This window comes from Planococcus citri, chromosome 1 (assembly GCF_950023065.1).
Source record: "Planococcus citri chromosome 1, ihPlaCitr1.1, whole genome shotgun sequence".
Classification (NCBI taxonomy): Eukaryota; Metazoa; Arthropoda; class Insecta; order Hemiptera; family Pseudococcidae; genus Planococcus; species Planococcus citri.
In genome coordinates, this window is record NC_088677.1 from 10950060 (window position 1) to 10977844 (window position 27785).

Consider the following 27785-nt stretch of genomic DNA (forward strand, 5'->3'; position numbering starts at 1 on the left):
GAAAAAGAAAATGAAGAGTCCTGAAGCCCACATTTTCATATCTATCACAAAATTTTTGGATGGGGAAAAAAATAGAAATAGAATAAAATATCATTCCAAAATACCAAAAAAGCAAAAAAAAAAATTGACGTTGAAACTTCACGTGGGCATTGAAAATAATTTTTTGTACCTCAAAAATTACGAATAAAATCTCAACTATTCCGTTCTGTTTTTGAAATTGTTTTTCAAACGCCAGAAGGCTAAAAAATTTTTAAAAAAACACGAAAAAATTTCGAATTCTTTATTTTTGGATTGTTAGAACCACATCTGATTATTTAGCATGAAAAATACTGAGAGAGGAGGAGGGTTTGGCGAAAAAAGTTGGGAAAATTTTGGTCTCCCTCCCCCTCCGAAGTAGGTCGATCTCGAACTCGTTACACTGATGAATCAAAAATCGAAATGAATCACAGAGAATTTTGAAAACAATATAATTATTTTTCTTAATAAATGCAAATCACATTGTAAATGCATAATCAATACTCTAACAGAACGAGCAAATTTTCTTTGATCATAGCGCAGGAATTTTTTTTATGCATTATTTGCTTTATAAGAAACGTTATTCTGAAACAAAAACAATTTATTATTAGTTTATTATCTAAGTCTTAACGCTTAGCGATTCAGGTTGACCTAAACCTAAATATTATTAACACATTCACGAGTAATATTTTCAATAACACAATCTGAAATCAAACCTACAATGAGATATTTTGCTCTCGGATGTTTTGCACAAACAGAAGAACCAATTCCTGTCAAATGAACCCGTAATTTATTCTCTCCATCGCCGAGTTCCGTAAAACACAATGGACATACTTTTTTCATCGCCATCACTGAGAAAAGAAATTTAAAAAAAAAAAAGATAGAATTTGTACAGGTAATCAAGAAATTAGCAAATGAAATCTTTTTTTTTTTTAGAATTTCATACACTTACAAGTGCACTGAATGGAAGTATGATGATTATTGAGCTCCTCAATACCAACAGCCTGCGAACAAATTTGGCATCTCCTGTATAATGCTTTCATATCGCATTCACCTAAAAAAAAAGTATATTTTACAAAATCATATTTTCATCAAAAATGAAATGAATTAAATAATTCTACATAATATATTATTATAAAATCGAAACTAACTCGATAAATGTTCGTTCAACGCTGAAATTTCAATAACTTGGTTACAATGTGTACATCGCATCAACATCGGGCAATACTTCCAATAATGAATATTCAGTTCTTTTTCATTTAATAAATCCGACTCTAAATGACAGAATATGCACCGTCTGAAAAAAATGCAGCGTTCATCATTATAAGCAAACGATAGATATACCTACTAATTACATATTATTTTCAGTAGACTAGACACCTACTTCAATTTCTGTTCAGATTTAGCTTTATGTAACGTTTTACCGAAACAACTCGAATACTTCGAAATAATTTCTCTATCAGAGATATCACTTCTGGAAAGATTTTTTCGCTGTAAAATAAATAAAACTCGATCAACGTTTTTCTATAAACCGGAATAAAATAAGGTTAAGCTTAATAAGTTCAACAAGAATTATCAAACCTCGCCATCGACACGATCGAACTCTTGCATTAAATGACGATAAAGAATATTTCTTCTCGTAACATCGTCATCAGGTGGAAGCTGCCTCCTGACCAAACGAGGATTAAAATGGTACACGAGAACTAATATTTTTTCAGCCATCTTTCGTACAGCTTCGGCAGGATGATGTAACCCAGATAATCCAAATTCGGCCAAAATTCTGCATGTCATTCCACTATAGAATTTTACATAGGTATCCAATTATTGTACGTATTTTTTTTATTTATTTATTTTTGCTCAAATGAGAATCCTTTTAAAGGAAAATTAATACCAACCTCTGTTTATCCGAAGATATACCATGATTCAGAATCAATTGCTCAACCATTTCGAGCCGACTTAACGCCAATCTTGCGTGAATATTAGCGGTCAAAATTCTCGTAAGATGACTCGGAATTATGTTTAATTTTCTAAAGAGTGAAAAATCGCGATAATTTAATGTTCAACGAATATATAACGCTGCTTTTTAATGAAATGGATGTTAAATTAATTAAGGTACGTATATTACCTAATTTCTGGAGCATCTGCCAAACTAAGTATCGAATGGACAGCTAAATTATGAACTCTAGGCGTCGTGTCGCCTGCTTTCGATAAAAGATCTGGTAAAATCAGTTCAACGCTTCGAGTAATTTCTGAAGAAGGCACCCTGCACATATAGAAAGTAAATGATTACAATGAGCAGAGGTTGATTGGCCTATGATGTTGATTGGCGATCACCAGGAGTCTCCAAACACCAATAGAGCCCCACGTAAAAACCAAAAATATACTAATTCCAACCTCTCTAAACATGAATTTTTTGCAAACTTTTTCCCTCGCTTTGCTGGAGTCGGTTTGCTTTTCTTTTGTTTCCTAATTAATATTTTTAATCGCCCAATATTCAAATTTTAAAAATTGTGGGGTCAAAAAAATAGTAAAGTAGACTCGTCGTAAAAAAAAAACATCATTTTTTTCATTTCTCAAAATACGAATTATAATGCAAAATAATCAGAGTCCACCTTTCTGCCAGAAATAGCTAAAAATCTCACCTTTTCTCGAAATTTCCAAATAGCCAGTTTCTTGCCAAAAATTGTCACTTTCCCATTCCCCTTGCTAAAAATTATCTAAAAATCCGTTTTTCTGCCTAAAAAAATATCAATGGCTCAAAAACGTCTCCCATTTTAAACGGATATTGCGAAAAAAAGGTTTCATTTTTTTGGCCAATAATTGCCAAAAATTCGTGTTTTTTCCAAAAATAGTCAGTTTTGCTTTTTGTTTAAATATTGTCAAAATTCTCAGCTTTTTTTTTTGTAAAAAATTCTCAAAAATTTAATTTTTTCCTAAATATTCCCTATTGCTGAAAATTCTAGCTTTTTTGCAGTTGAAAAGTGTCGATTTTTTACGTGTAAGATCGCCATAAGCTGCAAAGTAAAAAATCTCACTTTTGGAAAAAATTGGGAAAGTATGTCACTCAAATTTCTTATTCTCAAAAATTGCCTATTTTCACTTTTATAAAATGTTGGCTTTAAAATTTTTTTTCTTCGAAATTATCTAAAAGCCCGGATTAGGAATTTGCCAAAAAATGCCAAAGTATGTCTTTTTTGGCCCAAAATGCTCACAAAATTCTTATTTTTGCTAAAAATGCCAAAATCTTGCTGTTTGCCAAAAATTGTAAAAAAATCGTCACTTTTTAACAAAATTTCTAAAAAAATCGTTTTTTTCAAAAAATTTTGAATTTTTACTTTTTTTAAAAAAATTGTCCAAATGTCTTGCTTTTTTGCTAGAAACTGTCAGAAAACCATTCCTATTGTTAAAATTATCAGTCTCGTTTTATTTTTCCAAGAATTGCCTTTTTTTGTCAGAAATTGCAAAAATCAGCTTATTTTGCTACCAAAAAATTGTCAAAAGTCTAGATTTTTCATCAAAAAGTTCCGAAATAGTTCAATTTTTCAAAATTAAATACATTTCGATTCGTAATATTATTCAGTTATTTTTTTGTGATTTTTTTCTGTATTAAAATATTTTGCTCGCATTTTGTCACTTTTTTGGCTTCTTTTCAATTACTTTTTGGTCAATTTTTCGAACTTTTTTAGTTACAAAATTACTTGTTTGGGGGAATCATTGAGTACAAGTCCTGCCCTCGCTTCACTCGAGTCTGTTGACTTTTCATTTTCAAAATTGAAATTTTTAAAAACTCAACGTTCAAATTCGAAAATTTTGGATCAAAAGAAATAAACAATTTTTTTCAAACATTGTTTTTACCTCTTGAAACCCGACTTTTTGAAAGCTTTTGTCCTTGCTTCGCTGGAGTCAATTTTTATCTCTCTAAACTAAAAAAAAAATCCAGTTCAAAACTTCCATAAATTCAAAAATTTTTAAAAACAATTTTTAATGAAATGTGAGTATTAAGTATATTAATTGGCAAAATTGTAATTTCATCTTTTATTTGTATTTCATTTTGAAAACTCGTAATTTTATTCGGCAAAATAGGTATTTTCGGAAAATTTTTATCCAACACCCCCCCCCCCCCCCGTTCTCCTAACCCAAAAAATTCCAGTTTTTTCTTTTCAGATCGACTTATTTTTACAAAAGTGAATAAAAAATTAAAAAAACAATTACACAACTCGCTTTTAAGTAACCAAACCGGAGAAAAAATCAGTAAGAGAAAGATTCCGGGGGGGGGGGTAAATTTTGAGGGCCCCATTCGGTGCATCGGCCAGATAACGAGATAAAATTGTTAACTTTGCTTTTGTTTAACTTTTGTACCTTTCTGTAACGAATTCTGTGAAAAAGAACCGTATCACTTCGGCAGCTGCGCTATAAACTGCGAATACTTTATCACGAAGACAACGATGTAATAAATAAGTGGAAGCTCTGGCGATTTTGCTGGAAGAATGAGTTTTGGACGGCAATTTGTTTTCTTTTTCTTTCGCTATGAACGATTTCAACGCAGCTTCTAACATTTTCAAGGCTTCTTCTTTATCCGAATATTGCTTGGAAAAAATTTTCTCCACCTGTATTGAAAAATTTTGAGAGTCATTTATTGTAGGTAGGTACCTTAAATTGATTTTTTTTGGAGATAATAATAATTATCCGAACGTACCATATTTTTACCGAAAACATTCACAGAAAGGACAGCTTGTTTTTTCTCTCGTTCGTTTAATTTAGACTGAAGTAGTATTTGGGAAAGCAAACTGTTCGGTGTGGGTTCTTTTGGTTCGTTGTGATAAAATCTATAATAATATAAAAAAAAACTTCCTCGTAAATATTTTTCAGTGTCTAATAATATTGATAGGTACCCTAAATTTAATTAAAATGATATTACGTACGGTCGGAAAGTCGAGGTGGAATGCTCGTCTCCAGATTCGTAACTATTGCGATTACTACCCTGTGCTTTGTTTTTCCTTCTTAAAGACCCTGTTTTCGAAGACGGTTGCTTTGGTGGTACCACAGTTTCGCTGAAAAAGAGAGAACATAAATTTCTACTCAGTCAGATCGATTCACAAAATTTTAAATAGATCCAAGTTTATAATAAATTTGAATTTAATAACTTGTAAATCACCCTTAAGTTAGGATATGAAAAAAAAAATTTTTTTAAATAAAATTTACAGAATATAATTCTACCTAGGAGCACCAATCGTAGTAGCTCCAATATGTAAAGGAGATACTGGACTCTCGTAAACTCCTGGCACGGAATCATTTCCAAAGGTATTAGTTGCTGCGGCAGATTCGGCGGCAATATGAGTAGCGGATGGAGAGGTCTTCAATACTTTCGAATCCACTTCTGTATTATCAACAGCGTTCAAATTACTATCGTTATTATAATCTTTGAATAAAATTCGATTGACGCTTTCATCTTGGAGATCTGATTCTTCGTCGTTTAAAGGTACAGCCTATAAAATGGACGTAAATCGGGACAATATTAATTATAGGTAATATTTAAATTAAATTTATAGTGATTTTTTTTTACTTTAATAAAAATTTGTTCGATGAACGTACCCCATTTTTCTCCAATAAATTATCGATATTCAAATTGGAGTAAATTTGCGATTTGAATTCTTCGATTTGTAATTTCTTCTTTTTAGCTTTCGAATAGTCTTCTTGCTGAATAGCTTGTTTCTTCGCTATTTCCATTTTACCTAATTTTTCGCCGGCTGAGTGTAATTTAGCCATGGCTGATTTTAGTTTTCTAGCGTATTCGAATCTTTCATCTGAAAAATTATACAAACGTGGTAAGTAATTCATTCATATCGGTAACGAAAGAAGAATTTTTTGCAAAGTAGAGGCGTGCTGAACGAGAGGGGGGTTGAGAGTGAGGTGTCTCATCCCCAGACAGACAAAAAACTTTGAGCGAAAATTTGTTGTTTTACTAGAAATTAGAACAAAAAAATTGGTCTCTCCTTTCTGATGCATTCCAGTCAAAACTGCTAAAAAGCCTCAACTTCTCCTGAAATTTCGAAAAGTATAATATTTTTATCCGAAAATTCAGAAACAAAAATTTCTAATTTTTGTCGAAATTGATTGTTTTTGAAAATATGTATACAAATTACAATATCCTGAAAAAAATTAAGAATAATTTTAGGATAAAATTGTCAAAAAGCGTCAACTTTTGAAAAAAATGTCTAAATGTGCAGTTTTTGTATAAAATTATCAAAATGGTGCTAATTTTTGAAAAAATTGTCAAATGTGTTCATTTTTGAAAAAATTGTCAAAAAGTGTCAAATTTTGAAAAGCTGTCGAAAAGTGTCTTAATAAAAAAATACATATTCAAAAAGTCTCAATCTTTGGAAAAAATAGTCAAGAGGTGTAAATTTTTTGAAAAATTGTCACAAAAAGTGTCAAATTTAGGAAAATCTGTCGAAAAGTGACTTTAAAAAAAATGGTCAAAAAGTGTCAATCTTTGAAAAAATAGTCAAAAAGTGTAAATTTTTAAAAAAATTGTCAAAAAATGCAATTTTGAAAAAAAGAGTCAACTTTTGAAAAAAAATGTCAAAAAGTGTCAAATTTAATAAAATTGCCAAAAAGGTCAAAATTTTTGCCAAAATATTCAAGATGGTGTCAATTTTTGGAAAAAGTGTCAAAATGGCGTCATGTTTTTGAAAAATTATCAATGTGTTGATTTTTGACAAAATATTCAAGAAGTGTTAATTTTTGTCAAAATGGTAAAAAAAGTGTCAAATTTTGGATAAATTATCAAAAATTGTCAAGTTTTTGATAAATTGTCAAAAAGACGTGTCAATTTTTGCCAAAATAGTCCTGAACCTGAAGTGTGCATTTTTCAAAACTTTGTCAAAATATATTAGTTTTTGGAAAAATTGTCCAAGAAGTGTAATTTTTTGGATAAAATTGTCAAAATGGTGTCAATTTTGAAAGTTAAGTCAAGAAAGGTTCATTTTTGTCAAAAATGTCAAAAAGTGTCAATTTTTAAACAATTAGATACCAAAAAGTGTCAATTTTTTGGAAATATTGTCAAAATGGTGTTGATTTTTGAAAAAAAAATTGTCAAAAAAGTGCAAATTTTGAAAAAAAATGTCTAAAAGGGTTTAATTTAAAAGAAATTAGTCAAAAAGTCACGATTTTTGGCAAAGTAGTCAAGAGGTGTCAATTCTTGGATGAATTGTCAAAAAGTAGCAATTTTTGAAAATATACTTAAGTAGTTAAAGAGTGTCAATTTTTCCCAAAATAGTCCTGAAGTGTAAATTTTTCAAAACTTGTCAAAATATGTTAATTTTTGGAAAAATTGTCAAAATGGTGTCAATTTTGGAAATAATAGTCCAAAAGTGTTCATTTTTGTCAAAAATGTCAAAAAGTGTCAATTTTTCCAAAAGTTTCAAAAAGTGGCCATTTTTGTCAAAAGCGTCAAAAAGTGTCAATCAATGTTTAAACAATATTTATTGTGAATTTTTGAGAGCTTTTGCCATCGCCTCGCTCGGACCTCATTCATATTTTTAAAAGTTTTGTCCATTTCCTCTTGTGTATTTCAGTGAGCTTCTGTGAGCTTTTGGAAAGTTTTTGAAAATTAAAAAAAAAAAATCATATTGTTTCCAAATTATTTTGTATTTTGTCAAAAAAAAAACAAAGCCAGAAAACCCAAAACATCAAGAAATAATACTTGTAATTTTAAAAAATTCAAAACATTTTTTAAAAAATAAAAAAAAAATTGAACGTAAAATTTTTATACTTAAAATTTTTTTAAATGTTTGTAGCTTAAATTGCAATTTTTTCGTCGTGTATTTTGAAAAAAAAATAATTTCTACGAAAAGAGCATTAAATTACATAAAAAAAATTCAATTTTAATTTTCAAAACTTGAATGTAAAATTTTCATATTTTTGATTTTTTGAAATGTTTAAATTATGTACCTACTTTTTCGTGTAGGTATTTTGAAGAAGAAATAATAACTTATGCGATGTTAGGCATTGCAGATTGGAAAGAGAATTAAATTTCATATAAAAATAATCAATAAGCCGAAAAACGTTTTTTCGGACGTCATTCAGCTATCTTTTTGTAGACCAATTTCACAATTATAATTTCCTGAAGACTGAAGCCATCAAAACCAACTTTTTTGCATCATCAAAAATTCAATAACGATGTTTTACGTTTCGAGTTATCAATTCCTATTCATACCAGACGACCCTTCCGAAATTAAAAAATGCTTAGACCTAATTAAAAAACTTGACCTTACCAACTCGATTTAACTCTCACACGACGGGTGTAATAATCAAGTAATTACAAACACCCAAAAAAAAAAAAAATTCACATCTTTTGCCCTCCCTTTGCTCAGGGTAGATCATTTTCCTTTTATTTTATTTGACCAAAATCGGAAGTTGAAAAAGTTACTTTTTACGTAGAAAATAATGTTTTTTTTCTTTTGAAAAATTATTAATTTTTGAAACATTTTGACCTAGATTCGCTTGTGCCTTTATTCCTATTTTTAAAAATATTATATGAAAACAATTAAAAATTTTTAAATTTTTGAAGTTATGAATATCAACTTTTTGGATCAATTATTTTACTTTTCGAGTTACCGTATAAAGGTAGATCGAAAGAGCAGGCAAAAATTCATCACTTGTCAAAATTTCACGTGCTAAAGTGTCTTTTTCGATTTTTGGTAAATTTTTGAAAATCAAATTTAGGCCAAACATGAGGGAAAAAATCAAAATTTTACCAAATTGACCTAGAAAGCTGAAATTTGGGATATACCCTATTTTCGACCAGCTAAATCGATTGGAAACGGTTTCAAACCTTGGAGCAGTTCTGGAGCTTCCAGCAGATTTTTGAAATTTGAAATTTCCACAAAATTTCATCTAATGAAGTTGGAAATTCGAAATTTATTCTGTAAACTAATTTCAGTACGCCATGAATTCGACTGCAGGTGGATTTCAAGTCGTTTTGGAGCCTCCAGTAGATTTTTGAAACTCGAAATTCTCACAAAATTTCATCAAATGGAGTTGGAAAGCCGAAATTAATCCAGAAAACTAATTTCAATACGCTGTGAAGTCGACTGCAGGTGAATTTCAAGTCGTTTTGGAGGCTCCAGCAATTTTTGAAAATTACTGGAGCCTCCAGTAAATTTTTAAAACTTGAAATTTCCGCAAAATTTCATTAAATGAGGTTAGCAAGCCGAAATTTACTCTGAAAACTAATTTCTATACATCATGAAGTCGACTGCATGGTGGTTTTAAGTGGTTTTGAAGCTTCCAGTTACTTTTTGAAAATTTCAATTCTCTTAAAAACGACATGAAACCTTTCACAAAGTCACTGGAGGCTTCGAAATTACTTGAACCCACCTGAAGTCGTTTTCAGAGGCTGTTAAAATTGGAGTGCATAGTTAATTTAGCTTTCCATCTCTATTTGATGAAATTTTGGGGAAATTTCAAGTTTCAAAATTTTACTGAAGGCTTCAGTAATTTTCAAAAAATTGCTGGAGGCTCCAAAACGACTTGAAATTCATCTGCAGCCGACTTCATAGCGTATTGAAATTAGTTTGCAGAATTAATTTCGGTTTTCCAACTCCATTTGATGAAATGTTGTGGGAATTTCGAGTTTCAAAAATCTGCTGGAGGCTTCAGAACTGCTCAAAACGGTTTGAAGCCGCTTCTAATCGATTTGGCAGTTCGAAAATAATGTACATCCCAAATTTCAGCTTTCTAGGTCAATTTGGTAAAATTTTGATTTTTTTCTCACATTTTGGCCAAAATTGAATTTTGAAAATTCACCAAAAATCGAAAAAGGCACTTTAGCACGTGAAATTTTGACAGGTGATGAATTTTTGCCTACTCTTTCGATCTACCGCTGTACGGTTTAAAAATTTTTATGCTAGTCCCATTCGAACCACGTCTGGCTAATTAGCATGGAAAATATTGGGAGGAGTGAGGGGGTCTGAGTTGAATATTTGGGAAAATCTGACAAAAAATTTTGGGAAAATTTCAGTCTAACTCTCCCTCTTCCCACTCCCAACCACACATCATTTCGTCACGTCTCTGTTTCACAGAAATATTACCTAAAACAGCTTTTTTCTTTTTCTCTTCCAGTTGTTTAAGTATCGCCGCGATTTCTTGATCAACGTACATTTCGAATGCAAGATCATCAAAACACGAAGTTTCCACTCCATCTTCCGGATTTTTCGCATCGTTTTCCTTCTCGGATATTTCTTCTCCCATAATTTGAACAGCAACCAAACCAACCTAGCAAATAATCAATTCATTGTAGCTATTTGCTATTCAATTTAATAAAATTTTAAATCCCACGAACATCACATTAATACAATACCTGATTATACGCATTCAGATTATTTGGATGGTTCTGATACAAAGTAAGTTTAACATATTTAGTCGGTTCCGTAGAAGGAATCGTGATGGTTTTCAATTCTCGACATTTGAATTTGGTATTTTCGTTATTGCTCAATGTGATGAATCCGATATACTCGAACTGTATATTATCGTCGTCTGTTTTTTGCGAACCAGCATCGTTATCACTGCCAATCCATACGTCTATTCTTTCAGCTAGGAAAAAAAAAACTCAACGAATTTAGAACATTTTTGGCAAATATATCAACAAAAATTGATACGATTTGATAGGTAGAGGAGTAGCAAATTCACTCACGTATTATGTAATGATGAGCTAAAATCTGTATTTGATGAATAATGGCTGGAGTGTACAATAAAAATAATATTTCTTGAGGATAAGTACAATGCCGACTGGATAACCAGCCTCGAACCGAAGGTCCGTGCGAATCGAGCTCGGATGCTTTGTATTTTTCATCTTCACCTACAATACAAATAATTAAAAATAAATAATTAAATTAAAATTTCGTATTTAAAAAATCAATTCAACTAATGTAATTAATTAATCAACCGGCAAGCTTTACTATAATAAACTTAACACATTTAATAATACATACGTTTATATAATAACATTCAAATAGAACTACAAACCTGAAGCTCGTAAAACTCTGAATTTAATTTTTTTCGGCATTTTTTCGAAGTAAAAAAAAAAGGAGAGAGAAAAAATCAAAAATTCTGTTAACGTGGTAGCGACATTATCAATATATTACACCCATTTTAGCTGTCAACAGTAACATTTTCTTCATGTGCAGTTGATCTTATTTGGTCAAAATGAAAACAAAAAGCTCCCATAGCGCACAATCGATAATTACGCGCAAGCGAAAGTTACACTTTCTGACACAATGTATTCAGTCAGGAGACATGGTTCTTCCTATATCGTCTGCCAGGATATTATGAAAACATGATTTCCATCTAGATACTTTTTAGTGTACATGTAGATGAGCGTTGTTACATTGTAGGATGATGACTGAAGTCAGAAGTGGTTCTGGATGTAGCTTTGCACTTGCATTTTCGGATCATCCTGTAGCTCATTGTGCTGATTATATGATGCTGAAAATGATCATTTTTGATAGAGTAATTAATTAATTAGACCAATGATATACCTTATTTGAAATTCGGCGCATGTCTTCGAGTTCAACGACAGAGATGGTTTGAATATTATTTCACATTTTCTGCAGATGATAAAATGGAGATTTCCTGCAATTATAAATCAAAATTAAATTTTTAATTTATAGAGAGAAAATAAAAGATGATGAATGATGAAATACTTACAAAATAAATAAAATAAAATGAAAAATATTTTTTTACCATTTTTTGATTTTTTTACAAGTCCTTATCACTGAACTTTGTATTGTAAACATCACCCATTTTTCTTATCAGTAATTGGTGTTCTTCGTCATATTTGTTGAAAGTTTTCGTTTTTTATTCAAAGTTGCAAGTTTATCAGCAAACCATACGACGATTCCAACGTCGTTGATATCTATGGAGATGATTCTTTGATCCAGGGTACGTTTTCCTCATGGGAAAAGTCTACAGAGTGATCGTTTGTGGCATGAAAAATGTTGGTAAAACACTTATACTGGAACAAGTGATCTATGGAAAACATAAAAATACCACCGTAAGTACTTCGTAAGCTTATAGCTTGTCAATTTTACTCTTTAACTATCGTATTTTCATTCTTTAGGTAACATTCCCTACTATAGAGGATATCTACGTAGCCAACGTGGAAACAGACCGAGGAACCAGGGAACGAATTCGATTTTATGACACGTCTGGCATAGATCCATCGTTATCTCCTATGTCTCCGACCGGAGACCAATCATGCATGATGAACGCTTGTAATCAATTAGCCAGACAGTACAATGGCACTACCGACGGATATATTCTTATTTACGACGTCTCACGTTCCGATTCACTGGACTGCTTGATAACTATGAAGAAGGAAATTGACAAAATTCGTGACAAAAAAGAAGTTCGTACAAACACTAATTTTGTATTAATAGTAAGGTAACTAGAACTTCGCAATGTTTTCATCGAGCAATTTTGTTTGCAGGGATTTTATGTGATCGTTGCCAACTACAAAGGTGGTAAATCCAATACAGATCTTCCAAACAATATAGGACGTGCCATTCAATGGGCGAATAAAGAGAAACTACGTCACTTCGAAGTGAACGCGTTCGATAAGCTTACTTTATACGAGCCATTTACGTATCTAGCTTCGAAAATAAGCTCGGCTCCGAGTAAAAGTTCATTTTCACAATTATCAGTGGTGCGTAAAAGCACGAAAACCGATAGCGGATAAAATCATTCCCTCCTTTTTTTTACTACACGTATTACTTTCATTGTAAATAATATTCATTCGTACGAGAATTAAATAAGTTTTTAAAGAAATTCATTTATTATGAGCGAGACAAAAAAAAGAAAAAGAAAAGCAAAATAAAATATATCACAAGTTGGTTTTTCTTTTGAAATGCAAATCAAAAAGTAAGAAAATAAAATGACTAATCTATTATACATATGTAATATGCTTGTACGTCGAAAGTGAGGTGTGGTATGGTTTTTGATTTAATAAGATCCAATTGATTTGTGGAAACGTTCTGAGAAAATCACCATTTCATGTGGTATTTCAGTTTTTTCAGTTTTATCGCAGTATCGAATACGTAATCCCATAAAGGACAACTGATACCGAATCCTGTAACAAAAATGATACCGTAATTAGTAATGGTAGAATTTACATAAAAATATGTAATTAAATTACATAATGATTAATTTCAGTAATATTTTTTCCAACTGACCGTGCTGGTGGTTGGTGAAATGATGCTGATTGTGGTATCGTTTCATATGATAGAAATAGCTGCCCTCGTTGGGCGAACCGTAATGCAGATAAAAATGCATTAGATCATACGTGACATATCCTGGAAAAAAAAATTAATCAGAATAACTCGGTAGGGAAATTACGTACAATTGTAATTAGATATCGTCTGGGATCGGATTTCTAATTATTAGTATATCGTATTGTATTAGGAAGGTACTCTAGATAGGCTGATATTGCAGAATTCAGACTACACAATAACTCTCAACAGTTCATTTTCGATACATAGAAATGAAAAAAAAAAAATACAGATTTGCCTAAGATATTGAATACATTACACTTTACAGGGTGTTTCAGAAATCGTCTGCCAAAATTTAACTACAGATATTGGATAGGACTCGAGGAGACGAACAAAAAACGTTATCATGACTGGTTTTCTATCTAGTAAAATTAAGGAGCCACGTGCTTCGTAAAACTTGAAATTGACTAATTTTGAAAAAAAAAACATCAAAAATAAAAAAATGTTTGAATAATTTAAATGATGCCATAACCCATACTTAGTACTCGAGAAAACGAAAAAAAAAAATACTATTATGACAAATTATCCATATTATTCAAAATTGAAGGGGCACAATTTGATTTGAAATTTCCAAATTGGTTGGGGATGCTTCTAATTTTGAGGATTTCAAATTTTCAAATTGTGTTTGCGTCTTCAATAACTGAAATTTTCTACCAAATTTTTACCTCAGAGCTCCCCCCCTCCTTCCAAGTCAGTATTTTTTTTGCTAATTAGGCAAATGTGGTTCGAACAAATTTTGGTAGCAGAAGTTGGAAACAAAAATTATGAATAATTTTGGATGTTCAAAAACGATGCTTTTATACCTATTATTTGACAAAAAATTTGAATTTTTCTATAAAAAAGTTGGTACTGAAAACCAAAATAAAAAATTCGCTATTTTTTTCGTTTTTTTTAGCCTTTGAAAATTAAATTCAGAATTCAGAAAGAGAACAGATGGTCCGGGAGCCCGCATAAGGATCAATTGCACCCTCTGCCGATCCTCCGGGGCAACTTTTTTTTAAAAGGCGAGTTCCTAAGGAACATTTCTAGCCCTTGTCCTCAAAAAAAAGTGGCCCTATTTACAAAATGGCGACCATTTTGATTGACAGGTCAGCCGAAATTGCAGATTTTGCATTCCAACATAAAACTGACATAAAATGTTTTAAACCGTACAAAAGTAGATCGAAAGAGAAGGCAAAAATTCGTCACCTGTCAAAATTTCGATTTTTAGTGAATTTTCAAAAATCAAATTTTAGCCAAAATGTGAGAAAAAAATCAAAATTTTACCGAATTGACCTAGAAAGCTGAAATTTGAGATATACCCTATTTTCGACCTGCCAAATCGATTAGAAACTGTTTGAAACCATTTACAGCAGTTCTGGAGCCTCCAGCAGATTTTTGAAACTCGAAATTCCCACAAAATTTCATCAAATGGAGTTGGAAAGCCAAAATTAGTTCTGCAAACTAATTTCAATACGCTGCGAAGTTGACTACAGGCAAATTTCAAGTCGTTTTGGAGCCTCCAGCGATTTTTTGAAAATTACTGGAGCCTCCAGTAAATTTTTGAAACTTGAAATTTCCCCAAAATTTCATCAAATGGAGATGGAAAGCTGAAATTTACTCTACACTCCAATTTTAACACCCTCTGAAGATGACTTCAGGCGTGTTCAAGTCATTTTTGAGCCTCCAGTGACTTTTTGAAAGGTTTCATGGCGTTTTTAGGAGAATTGAAATTTCCAGAAAGTAGCTGGAAGCTTCAAAATCACTTGAAACCACCATGCAGTTAGTTTGCAGAGTAAATTTCGGCTTGCTAACCCCATTTGATAAAATTTTAGAAAAATTTCAAGATTCAAAAGTCTACTGGAGGTTCCAGTAATTTTCAAAAAGTCGCTGGAGGCTCCAAAATGACTTGAATCCATCTGAAGTCGTCTTCAGAGGGTTTTAAAATTGAAGTGCGTAGTTGATTTCAGCTTTCCATCTTCATTTGATGAAATTTTGGGGGAATTTCAAGTTTGAAAAAATTTACTGGAGGCTCCAGAACTGCTCAAAATGGATTGGAACAGTTTCCAATCGATTTGGCAGGTCAAAAGTACGGTATATTCCAAATTTCAGCTTTCTAGGTCAATTTGGTAAAATTTTGATTTTTTCCCTCATGTTCGGCCTAAATTTTGATTTTCAAAAATTCACCAAAAAACGAAAAAAGCGTTGAAAAAAATGATAATTTGAATAGTAAAATACCCTGGTCTAAAAATTTGATCTTCATAGATTTGACAATAGTTTTCAGAAAATTACCTACAATATTTTTTTCTTTGCTGAAGCAGTGAAACAGTATTATTTTCGATGTGAGAAGTCAATTTTTCAACCCTCCAACTTTGGTCAGAGAAAAGAAAAGGGAAATAAATGATCCAGCCCAACCGAAGCGAGAGCGAAAGCTGTGAAAAAATTGAGAATGCGAAAAGTAAGTAAAATAATTGATGCAAAAAGGTGATTTTCATGGCTTCAACATTTAAAAATTTTTCAACAATAGTTTTTAGAAAATTAGTTATAATATTTTTTTTTCAATTTCGAAAATTGTTAAATAATTTTTCTAAAGCAAAAAAACATTACTTTCGATGTGAGAAGTCAATTTTTCAACGAAATTTCCTCAACTTTTTTCGTCAGATTTTTCCAACATTTTACTTTGGACCCTCCCAGCCTCTTTCCAGTATTTTTCATGCTAAGAACAAATTTTGGAAGGGATTCTAAATTTTCAAATTTTTTGTTTGCATCTTCAATTATTACTGAAATTTTCTCAACTCTTCCCGCCAAATTTTGTCAACCTTTTTGCTCCGGACCCTCTCCCCCCCCCATCCTTCCAAGTCAGTATTTTTCTTGCTAATTAGCCAAATGTGGGTTGAACAAATTTTGGAAGGAGACATTGGAAACAAAAATGTTGAATAATAATTTTAAATTTTCAAAAAATGATGTTTTTATACTTACAAAAAAAAATTGAATTGTTCTATTGCAAGGTTGGTACAGAAATCCAAAATTGAAAATTCGTAATTTTTTGGTGTTTTTTTTTTTTTAGCTTTTTGGTCTTTGAAAATCAAATTTAAAAAGAGAATACAGGGTATCTAACGGATATTTTTTTGAAAAAATCACTACTTTTTCACTACTTTTTTCACTACCTTTTTTCAACCGAATTTTCAGAATGCCATCCACTCGACCCCCCCCCCACACACAAATTAACAAAGTCAAATTTTGCACCTAAAAATTTTTAAAAAAATTAAAACTGGAAAAAAATTTGCGATTTCAATCAAAATAAACGAGCTCATTACATTCGTTATAAGACAAGGTGTCAAACAAAATTTCAAAATAAAAAATCAGGACTTTAGCAGGACATTTATTAAACATTAGAGATTTTATAAAAAAAGGAGCCGGGGGAGGCAAAATTCTACATTAGAATTTTTCGCTTTTAGTTTTCCAAATGTCTTCATTTTATCATTTCAATTTTTGAATTTTTTTTTCACGTTAAAGGTTCTTGCTCATGTAATGAAATTGGGCGAATAAAACACTTTTTTTTAACAAACCAACATTTTAATTTCGAGAGGGAGGTACATAATGTAAAAAAACGATGATTTTTAGTGTGATGAATTTTGTTAATTGTACGGTTTATCACTTTGCTTCAAAATTTTGAAATTCAAATGTTTTTTTTTTTTTTTTGAAAAATTCAAAATTGAAAAAGAAGCAAACGAGCCCGAGCGAAGCGAGGGCAGAAGCTTTCAAAAATGTATGTTTTGAGAAGTGAAAAAAAAAAATTTCTTCACGCAGGGAGGAGTTTATTTTTTGATTCAAACTTAGAACATTTCTTGAATTTGAACAATAGTTTTTCACAGGGAAAAAGAGTAAACAGCCCGAGCGAAGCGAGGGCAAAAGCTTTCAAAAATGTGTAATTCAAGCTCTGAAAAAGTCGACAAAATGAGCTCTCTTTTCTACAGAATAAAGATCGAGAAAAAGGAACAAATTTGAATTTTTCATTTTTTCACTACCTTTTTAACAAAATTCACTACTTTTTCACTACTTTCACTACCCATTTTAAAAATCACTACTTTTTCACTACTTTCACTACTTGCACTACCTGTTAGATACCCTGGAATAAAATATTTTCAATTTGCGAAAGCTTCAGAAAATTTACAAGTTATTTTTGAAAAACTTCCCGATGAAGGAAGCGAGAGCAAAATGCTTTGAAAAATTTGATAATTTGAAAAGTAAAATAACTGATGCAAAAAGTTGATTTTAATAGCTTTATCATTTAAAAATTTCAACAGCAGATAGTAATAGTTCAAAAGTAAAACAATTTCATTTTCGAATTTTTCAACCCTTCAACTTTTGTCGGAGAAAATAAAAAGGAAAATGACGTAACTCGAGCAAAGAGGAGGGGGGAGGGAGACGAAAGCTGCGAAAAATTTACAATTCGAAACGTAAAACGACGTCTTTATTGAATGTGTTATTTTTTGATGATGCAAAAAGTTGTTTTTTTTGGCTTTAGCATTTTCAGTTTTCCGGAAAGCAAAAGCTTTTGAAAAATTCACAATATTCTTCATTTAATTTTTTTCGAGAAAATAATTTTCATTTTTTCAAAGACAACCAATTTTGGCAAAAATTAGAAATTATTACTTCCGAATTTTTGGCTAAAAATTGGACATTTTTTGATATTTTAGCAGAAGTTGGGATTTTCTGGCTGTTTTGACTGGAATGGAATGCATTGGAGAGACCTTTGGGGGGGGGGGATTTCGGGTAATAGAACATCATTTTTGATGTGAGAATAGTAATTTTTTTACTTTCCAACTTTGGTCGAAAAAAGAAAAAAAATTTATAATTCAAGAAGTAGAACCCATGGTTTTTGGTAATTCTTTAATTTTCCCTACTTTACACAATTCCTTGGTCCCAAATTTCTCAACTTTTTTCTTAAATTTTTCTGGTGTGGGTGGGAGGAACCCCCAACCTGTTTGGCACTCCTGTGACTATTCGCTGTGACCTACCGAAATATTCAATACAAAACTTTATAAGCAGTAGTCGATATTTCTGTACACGCCATCTGTATCAAGTACATAGGTTTAAAGTACTTTACCTACCTACCTACCTACACCTAATACAATACGATACAGTTTTTTTCCTACTAAAAAAATTCAAAACTAACCTAAAATACCACCAGCAAGCAAGGGCAAAGTTATAAAAAGTGGTAAAAATAATCTGAGTATCCCGTGTATACCCCAAACAATTAGTGCGGTAGCAGCCGGTGGGAATAATAACCTTTGGTCATCGAACGGAACCTAAAACAGAAATCGAAAATAATCGAGTTGAAGCATACGTTTCCAAAACGCACTAAGTCCATTTTTAAGATTTTTGAGATATCAACGCCATCTATCATAAAATTGCTTCCCGAAGGCAACGGTGTATCACGTTTTAAGAAAAAATGAATATTTCCATGAGAAACGAGGGATTTAAAACCATGTGTGTCATTTCTACGTTTCCAAAATGCACTAAGTCCATAAAAAAAGAAATTCATGATGAAAAATTTTGTTATTTCAATGCGATCTTGTTTGTATTTTACGTTTAGGTGTCGACGAAAGAAGAATAGTTTTATTTTTTGATTTTTTTAAATAAATTTTTTATTTTTTTTCTTTTTCGTTAATTTAAGAGTAAACGAATCAACGAATCAATCAGAATGAAAAGTATTATTATCAAAAAAATTAGTTTCAACTCCGCTCTTCTAGGAAGAGAATAATACTTTTCCGAATAGCACTAACTACTATAGTTTTCAGCGTTTTTCATTCACCTAGGGATATATTACGTTTCCAAACGGCACTAAGTCCACAGGTTTGCAACATAACACGTGCTCTACTGCCACACCAAAGTGAATTTTTTTTTTCTTCAAAATGGAGTTAGTATCGGAAAGGATAAACATAGCAATTTTGCTAGGGTAGAATGTGAAACCACGCGATGTACTAGTCTGATGCAGTTTTTTGTGTTTATCTCAAAATCAAAAAAATGGACTTAGTGCGTTTTGGAAACGTATGCTTCAGTTATTTTTAGTACGTCGAGAAATATTATTCACTAAGAAGTAACGAGTATAAAAATATTTTGAAGCAGAAAAGTTTACATTCTCGAGAATTAAATTATTAAATAATTAGTGTACATTAGTTCTGGATAGATCCGGTCAAGAGTGGATTAACCTTCGAGTATAATGTGAGAAATGCCCGAGCAGATTTTCTCCACACATCTACACTGTATCATTTGAAAATATTTAGAAGGTTTTTTCTGTAAAATTTGCTCAAGTCACGAACTGATTGTGAGAAAAAAATCACGTATGAATCTAATAAAATCATTTTTCCATCTATCACATTTCAATTTAGTTTATTAACGTCGAAATTAGTTTCCCTCCTCCCCCTTAAAAAATATACCTAACTGAATTTTTGGAATCGAACACTTTATAGATTTTTGTCATTTTCCTTTTTAATGTAAATTTTGGAGTTGAAATACGTAAAAAAAATGATCTACTGACTGATCGAACATCAAAAATAAGCAATACGTGTATCAACTCCCACTCTCATTCACATCTCAACGTCTCATCTAAAAAAGTACACATAGAAGAGTTGGAACAATTTAACGCAAATTACCATCGTTATACAGTGCAACTCACCTTATGATGTAACCCATGAATACCAAAATGCAAAGTGATTAAAAGTGGAGAATCATCTGGTGGGGTGATATGGAATATCCACCGATGAATGGAATATTCGATTAGAGGCCATATGAAATATCCTAAAACAGCCGTAAAAAATAATACTGCCACTGTAAAACTTCCACTGCAGGTATCTGAAACAGAAACATACAAATTAGGTAAACAGAAAGTAAATAAGTACCAAAATTTTCATAGACTAAACACCAAGTTTTAGGATAATTTTATAATTAATGAATATGCGATAAAATGCTTTCTTCAGCGTGATATTATAGCCTATAGGTAGGCTAAAGTTTTTGAAAAATTGCCAATAAAATACGCGTCATTATTTTATTTCCTTTTTAAACGACACGTGCTTGGTACATATACGATTCGTTTTTATTTGTATTTCAAAAATAAATTCACCAGTCTCGTAACCTCAAAATGGAGCGCACGAGTCTGCCTAGTCTGCCTACATAATTATGAATACATTAGTAACTTTTAAGTTCCAGTCTTCTCACAAATTATATTTTTTTCAAATTCTACAAAACTGTCTACAAAACTGCTCCAACTGCAGAAATTTTGGGTGCATCTAACAAGTATACGTACGACTGTACGTAGTTTGGGAATTGGAACTTGATTAGAACATAGTTTAATTTTAAAAGACCGGTTGTTTTGTTGGTAAATGACCTTGAGGACTAATCGATTAAAAAAAATTATCTAAGCTGAGGGTACTCCCACCAGCACACCAAACACAGTTTGGTGATTAGAAATTACAAAGTATAAAACTATGTAATGACTAAAATACTCGCAATACCCCTAGGAGATTTTTTTTTAATTATACGAATGTCGAATACATCCTATGAGCATAATTGGTCAGAAATTTCGAACATTACTGATGAGCGATGGCAAATGCAGATAGGACAAGTAATGGTCCGTGGCATATGAGAATAGGAATAATTAATAATTGCACCCCCCCCACCCCTCAGCCGAACTTCTGAAACAACTTTTTTTCATAAATGAGCATTTTAAAGCAAACTTGCAAAAAAAGTTGGTTTTACTAGACAAGTCAGCAAAAATCATAAATTTTGCTTCCCAACATAGAACTCGCACGAAATTATTGAACTGGACAAAGCTAGATCGAAAGAGCATGCAAAAATTCATCTTCAGCCAAAATTTCAAGTGCTAAAGTGTATTTTTCGATTTTTGGTGAATTTTTGAAAATCAAATTTGGGTCAAAAATGAGAAAAAAATCAAAATTTTACCAAATTGACCTAGAAAGCTGAAATTTGAGATACGTTCTATTTTTAACCTGCCAAATTGGTTGGAAATGGTTTCAAACTGTTTTGAACTGTTCTGGAGCCTCCAGCAGATTTTTGAAACTGAAAAATTACACAAAATTTCATCAAATGAAGTTTTAAATCCGAAATTCTTGCTGCAGTCCAATTGCTGGGGGTTATTTTGGAGCTATTTTGTGACAATTTCCACTTTCAAAAATCTGCTGGAGGCTCCAAAATGACTTGAAAACCACCTGCAGTCGAATTCATGGCGTATTGAAATTAGTTTACAGAATAAATTTCTGATTTCCAACTTAATTTGATGAAATTCTGTGGAAATTTCAAGTTTCAGAAATCTGCTGGAGGCTCCAGGTATTAAAACAAAAATCGCTGGAAGCTCTAAATTGACTTGAAATCTACCTCCAGTCAACTTTATAGCACACTGCATTTAGTTTGCAGAGTAAATTTCGGTTCTACAACTCAATTTGATGAAATCTTATGAAAATTTCAAGTATCAAAAATCTACTGGAGGCTCCAAAAATTTTCAAACAGTCGCTGGAGGCTCCACAATGACTTTAACCCACCTGCAGTCGACTTGATAGCGTGTTGAAATTGGAGTTAAGAGTGGATTTTGGATTTCCAGCTCTCTTGGTGAAATTTTATGGAAATTTCGAGCATTGAAACATCTACTGGAGGCTCCAAAATGACTTGAACCCACCTCCAGTCGACTTGATAGCGTATTGAAATTAGTTTGCAGAATGAATTTCGTATTTCCAACTTCATTGATGAAATTTTATGGAAATTTCAAGTTTCAAAAATCCACTAGAGGCTCCAATAATTTCCAAAAAGTCGCTGGAGGCTCCAAAATTACTTAAATCCACCAGAAGTCGACATAATCACGTGTTCAAATTGGACTGCAGCAAGAATTTCGGATTTCCAACTTCATTTGATGAAATTTTGTGTACATTCCAAGTTTCGAAAATCTGCTGGAGGCTCCAAAATGGCTCAAAACAAAGGCCAAAAATGAGAGAAAAAAAATCAAAATTTTACCAAATTGACCTAGAAAACTGAAATTTGGGGTATACCCTATTTTCGATCTGCCAAATCGATTGGAAACAGTTTCAACCCGTTTTGAGCAGTTTTGGAGCCTCCAGCAGATTTTTGAAACTTGGAATCTACATAAAATTTCATCAAATCAAGTTGGAAATCCGAAATTCTTGCTGCAGTCCAACTTAAACACGCGATTAAGTCGACTTCTGGTGGATTTCAGTAATTTTGGAGCCTTCAGCGACTTTTTGGAAATTACTGGAGTCTCCAGTGGGTTCATCAAATGAAGTTGGAACCGGGCGCCAAACAAAATTTCAAAATGAAAAAGCAAGACTTTAGAAGGACTTTTAGCAGGACATTTTTTAAACACTTGAGATTTTTAAGAGGGGGAGGAGGGTGGGCGAGGCAGAATTTTATATTAAAATTTTTTGCTTTTTCAATGTCTTCAAACACATCAAGATTTTTTTCGAGCAAGCGGATGTCGAAAAGATGATATTTTAAGAACTCTTTTCAATATAACAAATTTTTTTAAAATGTTCAAAAATTTAGTGGGAAATTTGAACGAAATTTGGGGGGAAAATACACAAATTTTTATACCCCTTCAAATACTGATTTTCGAGAGCTTTTGCGTTCTCTCTGGGAGGGTCAGTTTGTTTTTCATTCCAGACTTGAATTTGTTGAAAAATTCAAAATTGAAAACCAAAAGCAAACGAACTCAAGCAAAGCGAGGAGAAAAGCTATCAAAACTTTAAAATTTCAATTTTCAAAAATTCACTGGAGGCTCCAAAAATTTTCAAAGAGTCGCTGGAGACTTCAAAATAACTGAAACACATCACCACATCAGCAGTCGCCTGAATAACGTGTTCAAGTTGGATTGCAACGAGAATTTCAGATTTTCCCAAATTCATTATTTGATGAAATTTTGTGGAAATTTCAAGTTTCAAAAATCCACTGGAGGCTCCAAAAATTTTCATAAAGTCACTGGAGCCTCCAAAATGATTTGAACCCATCTGCAATCGAATCGATACCATATAAAACTTGGAGTACAGAGTGAATCTTTGAATATCGAACTCTTGTTTTGTAAATTTTTATGAAAATTCGAGCATTGAAAAATCTGCTGGAGGCTCCAGTAATTTCCAAATAGTCGCTGGAGGCTCCAAAACGACTTGAAATCTACCTGAGGTCGACTTCATAGGGTATTGAAAATAGCTTACAGAATGAATTTCGTCTTTTTATAACTACATTTGAAAGTTTCAAAAACCTGCTGGAGGCTCCAAAATGACTTGAACACACGTGCTGTCAACTTGATAGCGTGTTCAAATTGAAGTGCTGAGTGAATTTCGGATTTCCAACTCAGTTCTGTAAAGTTTTATGTAAATTTCGAGCGTTGAAAATCTGCTGGAGGCTCCAGTAGTTTCCAAAAAAGTCACTGAAGGCTCCAAAACGCCTTGAAATCTACCTGCTGTCGACTTGATAGGGTATTGAAATTAGTTTACAGTCACAGACTAAATTTCGGCTTTCCAACCATACCTGGAAATTTCAAGTTTACAAAATCTACTGGAGGCTCCAAGAATTTTCAAAAAGTTGCTGGAGGCTCCAAAACAGCTTGAAATCTACCTGAAATCGACATTGGTAACATTTTATGGAAATTTCGAGCATTAAAAAATCGGATGGAGGCTACAGTAATTTCCAAAGTCACTGGAGGCTCCAAAATTACTTGAAATTACCAGCAACTTTAACTTCATAGCGTATTGAAATTAGTTTACAGAATGAGTTTCCATTTTCCAACAGCATTTGATGAAATTTTGTGGCGATTTCAAGTTTTAAAAATTCACTGGAGGCTCCAGTAATTTCCAAAGAATCCCTGGAGGCTCCAAAATGACTTTAACCTATCAACAGTCGACATAATACCGTGTTTAAGTTGAAGTGCAGCGTGAGTTTCGAATTTTCAACTTCATGTGATCAAATTTTGTGTAAATTTTCAGATTCAAAAATCTGCTGGAGGCTCCCGAACCGCTCAAAACGGCTTAAAACCGTTTCTAATCGATTTAGCAAGTTGAAAATAAGGAATACTCCAAATTTCAGCTTTCTATGCCAATTTGGTAAAATTTTGATTTTTTTTTCCTCATTTCTGGCCTAAATTTGATCTTCAAAAATTCACAAAAAATCGAAAAATACACTTTAGCACTTGAAATTTTGTCTGTTGATAAATTTTTCCATGCTCTCTGGATCTAGCTTTGCCCAGTTCAAAAAATTTCGTGAGAATCCTATGTTGGAAAGGAAAATCTGCGATATCGGCTGACCTGTCGACCTGTCAATCAAAATACCCGCCATTTTGTTAGGTAAACTTTTTTTTGGCAATTTTGCTTCAAAATGTTCCTTAGCATGTCTCCTTTTGCAAAAAAATTGCCCCAGAAGATCTGGAGAGAGGGTTTAATTATTTCCATTCTTTTGTCATTTACCAGACTTTAAGCCCATGTAAAAAAAAATCACATGAGAGAATAATATTTTGCTACATCCAGCAACACGAAATATCAACACAAAAAAAAGGAGGGATCTGAAGCACTCAAGATGGCTTGATTCAATATTTCAAAAATAATTTTCAAATAATTCAATAGCTGAGTAGTTAAGTATGTAAATACTCGTATCTTGTCTCAAAATTTTCATTCTTGTATTTTGGTAGGTAGAAGTACCCATCTGTTTAATTAATAATTATATGTATTATAGACTAACTTTAAATGTCCCTAATCACAAATTCAAACCTTCACCAACAATTTCGAAACTCCAAAATCGTCCTATTTTTCACAGAAAACTTCTCAGTAAAAATATGTAGCGGAAATTTGAATAAAAACTCGATAATTACACGGTCTATACAAGCTCAAATGGTATAACTTGGTACATAAGGTAATAATGCTTACAAGGTCAATAATTTCAAGCACATTTATAACAACGCTGCCAGACGTGCGGTTAATCTTTATAAATCATAGGAAGTTTTCAGTCATAAAAAACTCGACGTACAATGTAAAGTAAACTTGATTAATTCAATCTTCCTTTTTGCTTTCGTTGCAGCGATGATTACCGTTAGTTGGGATTCGAATCACTCAATTGAATCCATTTTCTTTTTTACTCGTATAATTCGTTTTATTTAATAGCCCGCGTATTTAATGATGGATTATTCCAACGAATATCTACTCGTAAAGAATATCGAATTAAATTCACGTCAAATTGGATGCAAATTTTAGGCTCTTTTGGGGCTTATGTACTATACATGAACTCAGCTGTCTGCGGCAGTATTCGACTCACTATGGTCATTTCTTCGCTAAAATAATCTGACAACAAAATGTCGAAAGTTAGTAAAATGATCTGACAAGCTTGTGACCTGATTGGAATGCGGTCTGACAACTATTTAATACTTTTTATCAATAATAACGCAACACTGTGTAACTAACGTTTGAATACGAACGACTGTGCGCATATATCTACCTCATGTAACTAACCGGCAATTAATAATTAAAAAAAAAAAAGAAACGACCGCAATTATCAATATTTCCGTTATTCATTTTTCTTGCGCAGAATTTCAGCAACAGATATCAATCAATAAGAGTTATTTTTAATTCTCTATACCAAAAATTGTCTACGCATACGTGATGTATTGTGTGCTTGATGTCACAAGGTATCTGAAGGACGAGCTAACGATTTTTGAGCGAATTACTGAATATAAATTTTGTCGAAATGGTGCATATTTCTTCAGTTTTGTCGGAGCTGCGACGTTTTCATCAAATATACGCTGATATATTTTTCAATGGTGCAATTCTATCGCATTTTCACAACCATACGCAAGAAAAAAGATACTCTTTCGAGCCATCTGAGCTGAATCACTGGCTCATCGTAGTAATGAAACCATTACTATTCAAGTAATACGTTGGAAAGACCATAAAACGTAAATGAACGTCGAATTTCTATACAGATCCTGAATGGTAATCGATGCTCGCGAGCAATTTATAGACAATTACTTTACTTTCTGATGATCGTATTCGATACAACGAATTAGTTACTCACCAAATGGGGGAATATTCAGGAAACGTAAATATCCACAATACATTAAATATAGCGAAACTGGAACCCACACCGACGGTACCAAGTACCAAGGGGTAACTGTCATTAATTCCATAAAGTCATACTGAAACAGCCTTAATTTACGATCCACCGGTGACAATACCCATTTGTTGTAATTCGATCCGAGCGATCCAACTTGCCAGAACATTGGTTTTTCCCAGTTCACCAAAGACTACGAAACAAACGAACACAGTACGAGTAATTATTACTAGAGGTATAATTCACTTTCGAGGCCGAAACACGTTGATGAAATACATACTTCTAAATCTTCTTCATTGGGATCATCCTTACTGGGCTCTTTTAGCCGGTAATCTTTCAGCAATTCGTAAGCCGAAGGAGCATGCTGAGTTTTTAGCAGTTGATCGGTAATGTCGCAGCCTTCGAAACTTTTCAGGGTGTTTGCTCCACCGGGATGGAAGTGTAAGAATCTAGCAACGTCGTGCTTTCTACCGGAATGCTTTACGATAAATTCGGGCATGTTTGATTTGATACTTGATCACATAGTTCGGTAAATTAAACTATAAGTACACGTTATTTATATATCGACGATACCGGAAAAGTAAAGTTGTTTGTCAGGGCACATGCACATGTTGCCGAAGGACCGCGATTATTTATCATTTATCATCGTTATAGCGGCGGAAATATCGAGTCGTACGATCACCGTCACAAATTTATGTTATAATTTACAATGTACGCGAATTTATAACAACGTTAATGCTCATTAAGTACTCGTAGGATTGCTCATCAAACTATATGATGCATTACACTAATCACTAATCAACTTCAATTTCTGATAAAATCGCCGAACACACATTCCGCTCCGCATCTAAATTCTAAACTAAACACATTGCTCGATGTCGATTGGTCGATGTTATCTGGAATCGCGTATGGTGTACGATGACGTCACGTGCTGGTTGCGTGCGCATCTACGAAACGCTAAATATCACCATTGGGGTTATGTTTTTTGAGGATCTCATTTTTTCACGTATAATTTTATGGCAAAACTTTTGAATTTCAGTTCAGTACAAGGATGGAAAGCTAGCCGAAAGCTAAAACTAAAAGCTAAAAGTCAAAAGTTGACCATTTTTGGATTTCTGAAAGCCAAAAGCTAGCTAAGCTGCTAAAAGTAAATAAAGCTCAAAGCTGTAAGATTGTCGATTGAAAACTTGAAAAGCTAAAAGTAAAAGCTATAGCCAAAAGCTATTTTCCAGCTTTCTTTGAGCCTTGAGCTTTTTTGAATATTCATCTGGTTCAGTTTCACTATAGTCCGGCATCTGACAATAGGAGTAATTGCACCCCCCCCCCCCCCGCCGATCCTCCGGG

At 32.5% G+C, this 27785-nt stretch overlaps 3 protein-coding genes across 4 annotated transcripts; 1 reads left to right on the top strand and 2 right to left on the bottom strand.

Moving 5' to 3' along the window:
- Positions 1–450: 450 nt before the first annotated feature.
- LOC135847523 (centrosomal protein of 104 kDa) lies at positions 451–11900 on the bottom strand. 2 transcript variants are annotated; one of them, XM_065367092.1, is made up of 18 exons: positions 11761–11900; positions 11044–11649; positions 10712–10876; positions 10379–10611; positions 10110–10293; positions 5608–5819; positions 5233–5501; positions 4938–5066; positions 4712–4841; positions 4375–4622; positions 2141–2278; positions 1911–2042; positions 1597–1810; positions 1400–1506; positions 1167–1312; positions 968–1069; positions 736–866; positions 451–600 (listed from the first exon to the last, which is right to left on the bottom strand). In XM_065367092.1, the coding sequence occupies exons 2-18, from the start codon at positions 11081–11083 to the stop codon at positions 568–570; spliced, it is 2613 nt and encodes an 870-aa protein (XP_065223164.1). In that variant the 5' UTR covers positions 11084–11649; positions 11761–11900; the 3' UTR covers positions 451–567. The 2 variants fall into 2 exon arrangements, with proteins under 2 accessions (XP_065223164.1, XP_065223157.1); XM_065367085.1 differs by having other exon boundaries at positions 11725–11816.
- Positions 11901–11932: 32 nt separating this feature from the next.
- kappaB-Ras lies at positions 11933–12907 on the top strand. Its single transcript, XM_065367113.1, has 3 exons — positions 11933–12070; positions 12137–12424; positions 12506–12907. The coding sequence occupies exons 1-3, from the start codon at positions 11972–11974 to the stop codon at positions 12752–12754; spliced, it is 636 nt and encodes a 211-aa protein (XP_065223185.1). The 5' UTR covers positions 11933–11971; the 3' UTR covers positions 12755–12907.
- On the bottom strand, positions 12828–27307 carry Fa2h (Fatty acid 2-hydroxylase). Its single transcript, XM_065367103.1, has 6 exons — positions 26722–27307; positions 26406–26634; positions 20005–20180; positions 18502–18634; positions 13248–13367; positions 12828–13144 (listed from the first exon to the last, which is right to left on the bottom strand). Exons 1-6 carry the CDS (start codon positions 26938–26940, stop codon positions 13059–13061), a joined length of 963 nt encoding a protein of 320 aa, XP_065223175.1. The 5' UTR covers positions 26941–27307; the 3' UTR covers positions 12828–13058.
- Positions 27308–27785: the final 478 nt, after the last annotated feature.